Source organism: Leucopleurus acutus (genome assembly GCF_964270905.1).
Source record: "Leucopleurus acutus genome assembly, chromosome: 15".
NCBI classification, from domain to species: Eukaryota; Metazoa; Chordata; class Mammalia; order Artiodactyla; family Delphinidae; genus Leucopleurus; species Leucopleurus acutus.
Window position 1 is genome coordinate 69,708,240 of NC_139157.1, and position 15,703 is coordinate 69,723,942.

The 15,703-nt window shown below is 33.8% G+C and overlaps 1 protein-coding gene across 5 annotated transcripts in view; it reads left to right on the forward strand.

Annotated features, from left to right (window-relative positions):
- The window catches only part of SNX14 (sorting nexin 14), a 67,611-nt gene that overhangs the window by 20,593 nt on the left and 31,315 nt on the right, over positions 1-15,703 (forward strand). For 4 of the 5 annotated variants that reach the window (XM_082855357.1, XM_082855359.1, XM_082855358.1 and 1 more), the window contains exons 6-14: positions 1,020-1,107; positions 4,224-4,308; positions 9,094-9,250; positions 10,379-10,454; positions 11,622-11,666; positions 11,773-11,853; positions 11,954-12,068; positions 14,481-14,636; positions 14,996-15,120. In XM_082855357.1, coding sequence (XP_082711483.1) covers positions 1,020-1,107; positions 4,224-4,308; positions 9,094-9,250; positions 10,379-10,454; positions 11,622-11,666; positions 11,773-11,853; positions 11,954-12,068; positions 14,481-14,636; positions 14,996-15,120 — 928 coding nt within the window. The remainder of the gene's footprint in view (positions 1-1,019; positions 1,108-4,223; positions 4,309-9,093; positions 9,251-10,378; positions 10,455-11,621; positions 11,667-11,772; positions 11,854-11,953; positions 12,069-14,480; positions 14,637-14,995; positions 15,121-15,703) is intronic. The other variant, XM_082855361.1, reaches the window with a different exon arrangement.

A 15,703-nucleotide genomic window follows, 5' to 3' on the forward strand; every position in this document is an offset into this window, starting at 1 on the left:
TCACGTGGCATGGCCAGAAAAAAAAAAAATGCTAGTAGTTGAGTTGATCTATAGTGTATTAAAACAAATTTAATTTTCAGTTTATATGGCATATTTTCCTGAAAAGCTTATATAAATTAATTTTTTACATTAGAGTCTGTCTTAAATATGGGGCATTTGCCATTTAAGTAAAGTTGATGGTGAGGCCTTTTGTAAAATGAATCCTGTTGTAAAACTTCCCCACTGCGACCCCGCCCCACCCCTACGCCCACATTATGACTCTTCAGACATAAAATATGGCTGTATTTGTAAATGTTAAAGTCTGTATTTTCTCCTTTGATGCTGTGATATCCCCTTCCTTGGAGTTAATAGTGGAAAGCATGATTGATACAATTATCTTCCTTATTTTACCAAAGGACTTAACAGGTAGCATCATCTTCAAGTTCAGAATATCACCATTACACGTACCTTTCTTTCTTGCCTTTGATTAGGGAAGTATCCTTATTCTTCTAGGGACCTCAGGACTACAGGAAAACTCAGGAGAAGGTTGTCAAAATTTCTGTTTAAAAACAGTTGAGTTTCAGTTTATTTTCTTTTTCAAATAGAACACACACTTTTTTCCCTTACTTTTAGAATTAGTTTATATTATTAATCTAGAAATATTTAAACTAATTTAAAATTTAGTATGTAATTCTGTTTCTTCTCAAAATTATTCTTTGTTTTATTTCTTAGATATTTCTTTGATGATGTTTAGAAAATGATCTTAAAAATCTTAAAAATATGACCACGTACATGTGAATGTCTGCAGGGAAATATGTACTGTAATTTAGTTAACAGTAATTATGTCTTGGCACTAGAATTATGGGAGATTTCTATTCTTTGTACATTTCTTTTTTTCTCTACTGTAATGCATTATTTGTTAAAAAAAAGTAGCGTAAGTAAATGGAAGAAAGTCAGTTCTAGACTTTTCTTGTTTTCTAGAAGAGGAAGCTGTGTATTTCTTTGAACTTCTAAATGCTTGCTTTTCTCCTCGATTGAAGGGATGTAACAGATGATGAGTCCTTTGTTGATGAACTGAGAATTATATTACGGTTTTTTGCATCTGTCTTAATTCGAAGGATTCACAAGGTATATATTTATAATGAGAAATTTGGGAATTTCTATACTGTATGTATTTGTTTTGTTCCTCACTTTTAATTTTTTAGATTAAAAGATAAATGGATTACTTTTGATTAATTGATCAATTTTGCTTTCTTTATTTTAATGTTTGGATATCTTGGTTTGTGGCAATTAGAAATAAAAAGACAATTAGAGAAAAAAAATTCATGTTCCAGTTAGATGAATTTACTGAATACAGGGTAATGATTATGATCTACTTTTTAAAAAATTTCAAGCCATAGTTTGTTTATGTTTGAGTTTCTGTCTGTATATACTTAACAGTGTGTTGGCTGTAGACATAAATACTTGTCTATTGCCTTGTCAGTTCGATAGAATTGAACATATTGACAATAAATTGGCATATCGTATCTGCCATTAGTAAATAAAGATAAATCTTGTTAAATGTTTCTATACCTATTTGAGAAGTGAACAATACAGTCAAGTACTGTGGCAAAGATATGCAAAAATTATGAATAAGTAGTTCACAAAAGAAACATATAAAATGGCCAGTGAATATTTGAAAATATGTTGTCTCACATGAAATATAGTCTTTTGATGAGATACTGTTCTTTTGCCTATCAGGTTAGGAAAGGTAAAAAACATGATAATATCTAGTAGTGGTGATTGTGGGGAAACAGGCAAAGCAAGTACAAATTCAGATTGATGTAACTCTTACCCTGGAAGGCAGTTTGGTAATCTTTATTAAAAGACTTAAAAATGTCTGTGCTCCCAAATTTAATTCCATTTTTTTTCTTAGTATATTTTAAAGAAATAATCACAGTAGTTTGTAAAAATGTATGTTCAAAGATTCATTGCAGTATAGTTTATAATAAGGAAGTCTGAAAAGGAAAACATGTCCAGTGGTAGGATTCTTGGTTGATTGAATATAATACATGCTAACTATAAAATCCTTTCTGTAGTTTTTGTGATTGCTTGCTTTCATTTAGCATAATGTTTGTGATTGGTTGTTTTCACTTAGCATAATATTTTCAAGGTTTATTCATGTTGTCATGTTGTAGCTATATCAGTACTTATTCTTTTTTATGTCTGAGTAATATTCTGTTGTATGGATATGCCACATTTTGTTCATGCATCCATCCATCCATCAGCTGGCTATTATGAATAATGCTGCCATAGTGTTTGTGTATAGGTTTTCTCGGGAGGGAGGGGGTGGAATATTTGCTTTCATTTCTTTTGGGTTTACCTAGAAGTGTAATTGCTGGGTCAAGTGGTAACTCTGTGTTTAACTTTTGAGGAACTGTCAGATTGTTTTCCTAAGTGGCTGTACCACTTTGCATTCCCACCAGCAGTGTATGAGGGTTCTGATTTCTCCACATCCTTGCCAGAACTAGTTATTATCTCACTTTTTGATTCTAACCATGCTAGTGGGTGTGAAGTGGTATCTCATTGTGGCTTTGATTTGCCTTTCCCTATGACCAGTGATGTCGAGCGTCCTTTCAGATGCTTATTGGCCATTTGTGTATCTTTTTTGGGGAGAAATGTGTATTCAAATTCTTTGCCCATTTTTTTAAACTGAGTTATTTGTCTTTTAATTGTTGAGATGTAAGAGTTCATTATCTATTCTGGGTATACTTCCTTCATCAGATATATGATTTTCAAATATTTTTTTCCACTTTCTGGATTGTTATGGTACATTTCATTTTATCTGTATACTGTCCTGGGAGATAAGTGGGTCATTATCATACCCATTTTATAGAAAGTTAGTAATATTCTTTGTCAAAGTGTCAGAGGTAGTTGATGGGCAAAAGATTAGGCCTGGGTCATGTCATTCCTAGTACAATGTTATATCCTTGATAACATGGCCTGACTAATGTAAATTGGGAGTTTGGGGATAATGAAAACAATCATTTAAGGTCCACAGTGTTTTTTTTTTTTCTTTTTTTAATCAAAGTTTAGTGACAAACTCACTATTTTATCATTTTGATTTTGATCTGAAGTCTCTAAAATGGAACTTACAAGGGAAAATTTTCATGCGTATTCTCAGAAGACAAGATTCCATAAAATATTTAAAAATGAAAACTTCTTGTTTATTTGATAAATATATATATGAGACTAATTTATAATCACTGAGTACCAAGAGAGCAGGGATAAATGAAGAGTAATGTTATTTTGCAAAAAGGTGTGCTACTAGCAAAAACATCCCCTCTTATTGAACATGTTTGATCTTATACAGCCAAAAGATATCTGTAATCTGCTCTGGGTTTTACTAGTAAATCACTAAAATTTGGGGGCTTATGATCCATTACACTTACTAGATTTATCAGCTTGTGATGTTTTTCCTCTTTCTTAATGAGGAATTTAAAAAGAACTGAAAAGTTAACACAAAACAACACTATTGTGATGCAGTTTTCTCATGCCTTTGATAAAGGGAGAATATGATGTGTTGAGCTTTGTGATGGAAGCTAAGCCTGTTGAACTCCAATAAACATGCTTTTTGGTGATTTACTTAATTTGCAGGGCTTTTTTTTTTTTTTTTTTAGTTATTTTATTTTATGTCTCTTTTATGTGTGTACTTGTAAGCCCCCAGTCCTCTCTTACTAACCTACCGTAGTCACTACAGTTTCCAGCCTTTAAGTTGAACAATACCTGTGGGGAATGATGAAACTTAATTTTATTCCAAAATAGAATGCTTCCATATATCGTGAAGCCAGGATTTACCTTGTAAGCTGAATGAAAAGTTTATTTTCAAGTGACCTTAGTAAACACAAGTTTATAACCTCAAAGGGATGATAAAGTTACTTGAGATTTTTTTCTTGAATGCACTTAGAATGAACACATTAAAGAAATAAGTCAAGAATAAAGATGCTATTTTGTGAGAAAAATTTAGTGTATAGGGTATGCATATGAAGGTGTATTTTCATTACTGTTGTAGTAAAACGGTCTAAATTTACAGTTAGTATGATCCAAGAATGTAAAATGCTTTTAAATTATATTTTTGAAAGATTCCCAATAATACCACTGATTTTTAAGATCATATGTTCCAATACCTTAAATACATTGTTCCTGCCATTGTAACTTAGTGATAATTATTTTAAAAGTTTTATTTTAATGTTGAATTTTTCTAGGTGGATATTCCATCTATTATCACCAAGAAACTATTAAAAGCAGCAATGAAGCATATAGAAGTGATCGTTAAAGCCAGTCAGAAAGGTAATACAAAGTTTTACATTTCTTACACTGCTACAAAGTTTGAGTTTGTTTTTATATACCAACTTTCACTTTAAATATCTAAGTCTGAGTACTGATAAATTAAGTGATATATTCACAGAGGCTGTGAAAGTATTAGTTTAAACTGAAATCCCTTTCAGTAATTTGTTAACATATAAGTGATTTTGAGAACTCAAGAATCTATGAAAATTAAGGTACACTCGGATAATCTTTAGTTATATTATTGATGAATCTTGTCTTTTTTTGCATGGTAGTCTGTTGCCTTCATTACTTCCTCTGAGGTGTCTTTCACATCTCTTCCCTCCTTTTTTCTTAATGATTTCAACAGTTTTGATGAAGCCTATCCTATTTATTGCTACTATGTTAATTTCACAATGCCACAATTCTTTTACCTGCCTACTTAAAAAAAAAAAAAAATTAGCGACTGCTACAGAGTCAAAACTGTCCTATATTTTAAACCCTTTCCTATTTAGTCAAGTATTTTCATCTACTCTTGTCCTTCACTATGTATGATACTTTAGCCAGGATGACCTGTTTGCAGTTTCTTATGTGTATCCTGGCCTTTATACTGTCATGATGTACACATAGCATACATTCATCAAACGTTTGCTGATTGGATGAAACCTTCATTGGGGGCTTTTCTTGCTCTTAGATCAAGCTGAAATATACCTTTTAAACAAAATTACTTATATGCTCTGTACTTAGTTCTTTGTGAAACTGAGATTTTCCTTGTATCTGCATTTGGTATTCTTCTTTGTCAGTGCTTCCCCAAGTATGTTCTGCAGAATACTACTCTATGTAGATGACTATGTAGAAGAAGTATCATGGTTATATTTTCTGGTAATTACTATGTATTGTATTCCTCTTCTGGAAATACCCAGTAAGTACTAGCATTCCAAAATATCTCAGTAGTCCTGCAGCAAAGAAATAACTTTAACTTTTTTTAACCCAGCACATCCCAAACTCATTTGAGCATGGAACCAATTTTCCCTCCTTCATAATATCAATTTGTATAATCACAGTATATTTGGGGAAATTGTAGAGCGGTAGTTAAATTATTAGTTTATTTGTCCTTTGGTATGAATAATTCCTCAGGTGTGAGAAGCATTTCAAATTACATTTAAAAATTTTTCTGTGTTCATCTTATAATATTATAACAATTCAAGTTTTACCTTCAACATAGTTAAAAAGTAGAAGAGTTTAAATACATATAATTTAATTGTTAAATTAAAAAAATTAACTTTTAAAATAATTGTCCTGTCACTGGCAAAAACACACCAGAAGATAGTAACTTTTTTGTAGCCATTTTGTTAAGGCTACTGTACTGTCAGAAAAAAATATAGAAAAGTGTTTTTTTTTATTAGTAAACTTTACTTTTTAGAGCAGTTTTAAGTTTACAGAAAAACTGAGCAGAAATTATAGAGAGTTCCCATATATTTCCCCCCTTCCCTATTATTAACACCTTGCATTGGTTGGTACATTTGTTACAATTGATGTGCCAGTACTGAGACATTATTAACTAAAGTCCATAGTTTTTTTTTGTTTTTTTTGTGGTACGCGGGCCTCTCATTGTTGTGGCCTCTCCCGTTGCGGAGCACAGGCTCCGGACGCGCAGGCTCAGTGGCCATGGCTCATGGGCCCAGCCTCTCCACGGCATGTGGGATCCTCCCAGACTGGGGCACGAACCCGTGTCCTCTGCATTGGCAGGCAGACTCTCAACCACTGTGCCACCAGGGAAGCCCCATAGTTTTTATTAGGGTTTTACTCTTCATATTGTACATTCTGTGGATTCTGACAAATGCTTAATGCCATGTATCCATCAACACAACATCATACTGAATAGTTTCACTGCCCCCCCCGCCCCCTGTGTTTCACCTATTTATCCCTCCCTCCTTCCTTCATGAACCCCTAGCAACCACTGATCTTTTTACTCTTTCTACAGCTTTGCCTTTTCCAGATGTCATATAGTTGGAATCATACTGTAGCCTTTTCAGACTGTAGCCTTTTCTTTCATTTAGAACTATCATTTAAGGCTCCTCCATGTCTTTTTGTGGAGTTGATAGCTCATTTCTTTTTATTGCTCAATTATATTCCATTGTACAGATGTACCACAGTTTGTTTATCCATTCATCTTTTGAAGGATATCTTGGTTGCTTCTAAATTTTGGCAATTATGAATAAAGCTGCTATAAATATTTATGTGCAGGTTTTTGTGTGGGAAAATTATTTTTAATATGGTCTTAATTTTGTTGTAAAGACAAACACTTTGAACTCAGGATATGAGTAAATTGAGTCTTTTATTTTTATTTATTTTTATTTTTGTGGTACGCGGGCCTCTCACTGTTGCGGCCTCTCCCGTTGCGGAGCACAGGCTCTGGATGCGCAGGCTCAGCGGCCATGGCTCACGGGCCCAGCCGCTCCGCGGCATGTGGGATATTCCCGGACCAGGGCACGAACCCGTGTCCCCTGCATCGGCAGGCGGACTCTCAACCACTGCGCCACCAGGGAAGCCCTATTTTTATTTTTTAATTGATCAGTTTAATAAAATATCCAAGTTATTTTGTTTCTGTGAAAGTGCTGTCATATATATAGACCAGTTTGACTGAAATTTATCCTTGAGTCTTTGCAAGAGAGGGGTTGCTCAATTGCTACTATTCATGGAAAAAATGGTCCTCAATTACAAAATCAGCATAAAATGCTAGATTGGATTCATTAATGACATTGTAATTAATGAATTCCATAGAATTAAAAGGCCAGAGAATTAGAAGGACTGCATTTTATCCAAAGGTCCTGGTGTTCTAAATATTATAACACTGAATTAGACTTGTAAAAAAGGTTTTCAGGTTTTTGATTTTTCTTCTCTTTCATGCATGAATTTGTTTTCTAAATTCTTTGGCTCCACAATTGTGTATATTCAGGAAATTAAAGGTTCAGCTCTTTATACATATTCATTTTTACTTTCTTGGTGTTCTCTCCTTAACCTGCCTCTTGAGAGTAGGAATTACAAAGAAGTTTTCTATGTAAGTCCTTCTATCACCCTTAGAAATGTTGAAAATATATACATTAGAAGTATTGGTTTAATTTAAATTCAGTAGTAATTGAAGTATCTTATATCAGTCTTTCACCCTGAAGTTATCTCTTTGTTGTGGATTCTGGAGACTTTTCCTTTTGTGGTCTGAAAACTGCCCACTAATTAGACAGGAGATATACTGGTGATTAGTGGGGATTAATCCATGCCCCGTTTTTCAGCATCTATATATTATGTGTGAATGCTTAATTGCATCAGATATTATAATTACTTGTGCATTTTGCATGGCAGCTTTTTCAGTGTTAACTATTTAATGACTGTTTACTGAGGTGGAAACTGAGACTCAAAGGGATTATATCATTTAACATCATCAGTTAATAAAGAAGTAGAATTGGGATTTAGCATAGCTTAGTCTTCTTATTTTAAATCCCTGCTCACGATATAAATTTTTTTTTTCATGATATAAATTTTTAAAAGACCTGTACCCCAAATTCTTGGGGCAAAATGCATGGTGAACGATTGTATAATGATAAAATAAAGTATATACTTATAAAAACTATGTCCTTGTTTGCCAGTCCTTCTTTTATACTTCTGGCACAGGTAGCCTTTATTTACTTTCTTAGTTCTCACACCATTAGAATGTATGTTTTGGCTTTTCTGTGGTAAATGTGCTTGCATTCTGTCAATGAAAATAGAAATAAATTGTAAAAAATAAATGCCATTTGAATTAGGGTTAAGATTCCCTTCACAGACTCCATGATTTTAAAACTTGGCTCAGAATGCAAATAGGGGAGAAAGCATGACTTGTTTTTCTCCTGCTCCTTTTTAAAGTATTAGTTTAGTGTTTGGCCTTTTAAGAAAACTTTTTGTTAGTGTAACTTTTATCAGTTAATGTTTATTAAGTAATCTAACTTCATGGACTTCCACCATATACAGTTCTGTACCTTTTGTGTCCTATACTGTGGGCAGAAGATGCAGAACTGAACCAAGGAAGCCAGTTTCTATACTCTAATTTTTTCAAAGGGTTACCTGAATGATTTTTTTTTTTTTTTTTTTTTTTTACCTGAATGATTTTGACTAGAACTTTAAGAGGGATTTTTTTTTGTTCGTTTTTTGTTTTGTTTTGTTTTGTTTTGTTTTTTGCAGTACGCGGGCCTCTCACTGTTGTGGCCTCTCCCGCTGCGGAGCACAGGCTCCAGACGCGCAGGCCCAGCGGCCATGGCTCACTGGCCCAGCCGCTCCGCGGTGTGGGATCTTCCCGGACCGGGGCACGAACCCGTGTCCGCTGCATCGGCAGGTGGACTCCCAACGACTGTGCTACCAGGGAAGCCCTAAGAGGGATTTTTAAAATATTTGCAGGGGATGAACAGAATGTAACGTTTGATAACAAAAGCTTTGTGTGTGCTAGAAGATGTTTTCTTTAGTTTTTTCCACTTTAAACAATTTGCTTTCCTTTAATATACTTTGTAATGACCTGAGTTTAAAGTTTTGTTTACCAAGGGTGAAAGGGCTTTTTTATCAATTAATTTTGAATAATTAAAAAACTTCCAGCAAAGAGGAAACTTATTTTATTTATATCCTTTTTGTGAAAAATTTCCCAGTAGAATACATATTGGAAAGAAAGGAAGGCTAAGAAAGGAATGGCTATGTTAAATTAATTTGTATTTGTTAGTGGAAATGGCTGAAGTTATTTAACATTGTTAACTTCTTCCAATATTTATTTTTTATCTCTATTTATAGTAGAAAATACAGAGTTTTTACAGCAAGCTGCTTTAGAAGAATATGGTCCGGAGCTTCATGTGGCTTTGAGGAGTCGAAGAGATGAATTACATTATTTAAGGAAACTTACTGAACTACTTTTTCCTTATATTTTGCCTCCGAAAGCAACAGACTGCAGGTATAAATAGACTAGAAAATGTCATAGCATACCATACCGTATGTTTATTGCTATTCTTGATCATAATAGGAATACACTAAAACTTGAGATTAGGCTATGATATAATTTTTCATTTAAGAAATATAATTTATCAGGTATTAAAATGCCATTTTAGGTACTAAGCATTCATGATGTATTGTGTTGCTAAGAATTTTTTCTTGGAAATTGATCGTAGGAAATCAAAGACAAATGTAAAAAGTTAATTTTCTTACTTGAGATCATTATACTTTATTACTTCCTTGGTGTTCCTTTTAAAAGACATGCATATTATGATTCACTGGCAGAAACACTTTGAACAAATTATACAGACAAGTTTGGGTTTTAAGGTATTCACCTGGGAAGTATAGTTAGAGGTCGTTTAGTCCAGCCTCCCTTATTTCCGAAAGAGCACGTTTAGATTATTCCATAAAGTTACCTCTTTACTCTTATCCTAATAATCCTTAGAGAAAAAGACCATGGCTTATTTTTATTTATTTATTTATTTAAATTGAAGTATAATTTATAATATTAAATTAGTTTCAGGAGTACAACTTAGTAATTCAATATTTTTATAGATTATACTCCATTTAGAGTTATTACAAAATAATGGCTATATTTCCCTGTGCTGTACAATACATACAACCATGGCTTATTTTTAGTGATGTACATTAAATATTACTTTATTGTCTTTAAAATTTTTAATTAAATTTAAAAAATATTTTAATTAAAATGTTTTTACTTTAAACAAATTGTTTTATAATAATTTAAATTAATTATAAAAATTATACTGTTACCGGTATTAGGTTTTACATATTAATTTATTATATGTAAAATTTTCATATTTGAGGTGGTGTTTTTCTAATGCTCACTCAGGTTCCTCCTGCTGAGGAAATGCTTTCTTCCTCTTCAGTAGTATTCTCTTTTAGCCAGTTAAGGGCTCTGGGTGCGGTCAGTGAACCAGTAGCATGAGCGTTACTTGGGGGCTTGTTAGAGGTGGCGGAATCTCAGGGCATCCCCAGACCTACTGATCATAGTCTGCATAATAACAAGGTTCCCAGGTAAGAACTGATGTAAATCACTAAATATGTACAATATTGTTCCTTTTTCCAGATCCCTGACCTTACTTTTAAGAGAGATTCTCTCTGGTTCAGTGTTCCTCCCTTCTTTGGATTTCCTAGCTGATCCAGTAAGACGTAAAAAACATTTTTTTCTTTAATTGTGATAAGATACATAAAATATAAAATTTACCATCTTAAATGTTTTTCTATGTACAGTTCAGTGGTATTAAATACATTTATATTGTTGAGCAACCACCACCATTACTTATCTCCAGAACTCTTTTTATCTTGTAAAACTGAAACTCTGTACCCATGTAAACAGTAATTCTCTATTCCTCCTGGCCCCTGGCAACTCTACTTCCTGATTGTACTTTCTGTCTCTATGAATTTGACTACTCTAGTTACCACATATTAGTAGAATGATGCAGTATTTGCAGTATTTGGCTTATTTTACTTAGCATAATATCCTCAGTGTTCATCTGCATTGTGGCATATATCAGAATTCCCTTCCTTTTGAAGGCTGAGTAATATTTCATTGTAGGTATATGTTACATTTTGCTTATTCATTCATCTATTGATGGATACTTGGGCTGCTTTTACTTTTGATCCAGTAAGATTTTGAAGAAATAGGGATAATCGATAAATGTTTTGAATGCCAAAGTCAGAATAACTTTTCTTTTCCCATTTTCACAAAAGTTGAGAACCCTGTATCGTAGATTTTTTTTTAAGATTTATTTATTATTTATTTATTTTATTTATTTTTGGCTGCATTGGGTCTTAGTTGCGGCACGCGGGATCTTTGTTGAGGCATGTGGGATCTTTCGTTGGGCTGCGTGGGCTCTTCATTGCGGTGCGTGGGCTTCTCTCTGGTTGTGGCATGTGGGTTTTCTCTCTCTAGTGGTGGCGCGCAGGCTCCAGGGCGTGTGGGCTCTGTAGTTTGTGGTATGCAGGCTCTCTAGTTGAGGTGGTTGAGCTCAGTAGTTGTGGTGCATGGGCTTAGTTGCCCTGTGGCATGTGGGATCTTCCCGGACCAGGGATTGAACCCGTGTCCCCTGCATTGGAAGGTGGATTCTTTACCACTGGACCACCAGGGAAGTCCGAAGAACCTCCGAAGAACCCTGTATTGTAGATTTTTAAAAAGTCCCTCTGTATTACATAAGTGCAGATGCTTTGCCACTGCTCCATTTGTTTCTTCATTTTTCCAGAAACTTTCATAATATGATAAAAGCTTTGAGAATTCTGGGCAGAACGCAGTAATGGATTTATTTTGATCCTTGTTTATTATTTTCCATTAGGATACTGTGAATCATTTGCTTATCATCTTCATAGATGACAGTCCAGTGAGTATTGAACGTGTTAGAAAGTATTTCAGATTGCATTGAGTTTTGATTCACATCTGTAAAATCAAATGACATGTTACTGAATTAATTAATTCTTTCTTCAAAGCCTGAAAAAGCAACTGAACCACCTTCCCCTTTGGTTCCATTCTTGCAGAAATTTGCAGAACCTAGAAATAAAAAACCATCTGTAAGTATTTTCGGCAATAACTTATATTACTTTTGATATAAACAATTTTATCATGTATTTACATAGCTCTAACTTACTCTTTCTCCCATGTTGTATCAAGGTGCTGAAGTTAGAATTGAAGCAAATCAGAGAGCAACAAGATCTCTTATTTCGGTTTATGAACTTTCTGAAACAAGAAGGAGCAGTGCACGTGTTGCAAATTTGTCTGACTGTGGGTGAGGCTTATCTGTGTACTTTACTAAAGTCATTGTTACACTTTGTCATATGTTTGACTGTTTAGATCAGATGTTGTAGCTGTCATCTGTTATTGTACTAAATTTCATTTGCTAGATACTCTAAGAGTACCTGTGAGTTATCTCTCAAGTGTCCACTCCTTTCCACATTGGAACATAATCTGTAACTGACTTCAACCAAATCCTCTTAGCAGAAAAATAACTGCTAAAAATTCAGAATAATGAAAATATGTTAAAGACCCAGTCATTAGCACTTTGTCACAGTTTTTATTAAGGATTATTTTGATTCAATAATCAAATTCAAAAATGTTTTATTTTGGCTAGAAGTTCTATAAGGTTTTACATTATTAGATTTAGAGACACTGTGTGGACTCTGTGAGCAGACTAATTTTTTAATGTACCTAATTTCTTTTTTAAATATAGCTTTTTAAAAATTGAGGTATAATTTACAGTGAAACTCATAGAACTTAAATATACAGTTTAATCAGTTTTGACAAGTCTGCACTCTTTATAACCTACAAACCTACACCTTTATTGAGATAAAGACCATTTCCATCACCCTAGAAAGTTCCCTTAGGGCCCTTCCCAAATGATCCACCCCTGCTCCCACTCCTGCCAAAGCAATCACTGATCTCATTTCTCTCACCACAGATTAATTTTGCCTGTACAGTTTCCTTATATAAATGGAATCTCATAGTATGTACTCTTTTGTGCCTGGCTTCATTGATTGAGGATAGTGCTTTTTAAGATTGAATCATGGTGTTGTGTAGATGAGTGGTTTGCTCTTTTTTATTGCTATGTGTAGTATTTTGTATGAGGGTACCACTCTTTCTTTATTCATTCTCCTTGTAGATGGCTATCTGGACTGCTTCCACTTTTGGGCTATTCTGAATAAAGCTGCTGTGCACATTCTTACACACACACACACATATTTTGGCCCCGATAGTTATTGGCATATTTACTTTTCTGGTGGTCTTTATTTTTTTCTGCAGAACCGGTTTCTATATCATTTTCCTTCTGCTGAAGTACTTTTTTTTTTTTTTTTGCATTTCTTATAGTACCATTCAGCTGGGGTAAATTCTCTTAACTTTTGTCTGAAAAGATGTTATTTTATATTCATTTTAAAAGGATATTTTTACCAAATATAAAATTTTAGGTTGATGGGTTTTTTTCATTCAACATTCTAAATCATTCTTCCATTACCTTCTGAACAGCACCATTGTTTCTCAGGAGAAATTAACTTCCATTCTTATGTTTGTTCCCCTGTATGTATGTCCCTTTTCTCCCTGATTGGTTTTTCAGTTTTCTCTTTGGGGGTTTCAGCAATTTGACTGTAATGTGTAGTTTAAAAAAAATTTATTCTGCTCGAATTTTACTTGAATGTTGGCGTTTTTCATCATTTTTGAAAATTCTTGGCTGTTACCTCTTCAAGTATTCTGCCTTATTTTCTCTCTCCTTTCTTTTTGAGACTCCAATTATATGAATTTGCTATCATCCCAAAGATCTTATATGTTCTCTTCCAGTTTTTTCTTGTTTTAAAAACTCCTTCCTTACCTCACTGGGTTTCAGTTTGGATAATTAAGAATTAAGGGGTAAACTCCATATTACCTCTTGTAGTAAAAAAAAAAAAAAAAACGCAGTCAAGGACTTCCCTGGTGGCGCAGTGGTTGAGAGTCCGCCTGCCGATGCAGGGGACACGGGTTCTTGCCCTGGTCCGGGAGAATTCCACATGCCGTGGAGCGGCTGGGCCCGTGAGCCATGGCCGCTGAGCCTGCGCGTCCGGAGCCTGTGCTCCGCAACGGGAGAGGCCACCACAGTGAGAGGCCCGCGTACCGCAAAAAAAAAAAAAAAAAAAAAAAAAAAAAAAGGTAGTCAATATTTCGGCTTTCCTAATGCTGTTCTTTCACATTTTAGGAAAAAAAGATTGATTTGTTCAGACTCTGAGCTCCATCACTAGTCTACAGCCTCCATGATGGACAGAAATATTGTTTAAAAACATTGGGACTAAAAAAAGCCTTAGTTTTCACTGTTATTTAGGGAATCAGATTTCAAAATATTAAAGACCCTTGGTATAAGAAATTAATCCAATATGTTCTTTAAACAGAATTTTACAAGTGTGTTTATTATTCTAAATTTTAGAAAATTTGTATTGCTATGGAAATATTTATGCATTTTATATTCATATATAAAATATTTGATTGAGCTTCTCTTTCATCTCAGCAGTTGTTTTACTCCCAATTAAATCTTTTTAAAAAGGTTAAAATGATGAGTAGATTGCTTATATTTGCTGCTTTTAATATTGATTACAATTAGAGTGGGAACATGAAGTTTTCATTGAGTAGTTTTATTCTATGAAAATAATTCTTTTTTTTTTATTCTTTCCGAATTTGCTAGAGGAATTCAATGACAGAATTTTGCGACCAGAGTTATCAAATGATGAGATGCTGTCTCTTCATGAAGAGTTGCAAAAGATTTATAAAACATATTGTTTGGATGAAAGTATTGACAAAATTCGATTTGATCCCTTCATTGTAGAAGAGATTCAAAAAAGTAAGTAAAAGATGAGGATGAATTCTGTAGCTCTTTTACTCTTTTCAGAGTTTTCTCTTGTATTCCCTGCTTATTGCAACAGCTGTGTGAGATACACAGGCAGGCATTATCCTATTTTACTAACAAGATGAAAGCTTTGATGAAGAAACTTATTCACAATTCACATAACTAATACTTGCCAGAACTGGAGCTTGGTTGTTCTAATTCCTCTCTAGTGTGATCTGTACCTTACAGTGGATTTTCTGCAAAACAGTCTTAGTATTGTTTGTATGCTCTTTTCACTGTAATAAACTTTAAACTAATATATAATGTATTTGTGCTTTTCATAAACAATTTTTACAATATAATTTTTTTAACAGTTGCTGAAGGCCCATATATAGATGTTGTGAAACTTCAGACTATGAGATGTCTTTTTGAAGCATATGAACATGTACTTTCTCTCTTGGAAAATGTGTTTACTCCTATGTTTTGCCACAGTGATGAGGTTAGTCAAAATATTAATCTTGTTTGAAGATTTTTCCTCAAAATTTATTAGTGGCTTTGATATTGTTACATGAGTAATACAAATAACAAAATAAACAGAAAAATAAAACATGGTTAATTAAGAAAATGAATACTATTTTCCACTACATAAGTTAATGGAGATTAGAAGCTGGTTATAAAAACAATTCTTAATACCAAAACCATGTTTGTATATATGTGACTAGAAGATTGCAACCAAATTGGTCTATCTGATTTGCCATATGCCTGAGTGGCTTTGTAGTGGTGATGTAGAAACCTCATTCTTCTTCCTTTTAAAATATTTATTTATTTATTTATTTGGCTGAGCTGGTCTTAGTTGCGGCACACACGATCTTTAGTTGCAGCATGCAGGATCTAGTTCCCTGATCAGGGATCGAACCCAGGTCCCCTGCATTGGGAACACAGAGTCTTAACCGCTGGACCACCAGGGAAGTCCCCCATTCTTCTTGTATATACGTTATTTACAGACTTGTAGAAGTCAAGTGGCTTGAATACCTCCATTTGCAATATCTTAATCCTTACTCTGTTTGACTGTGGTTGTATTC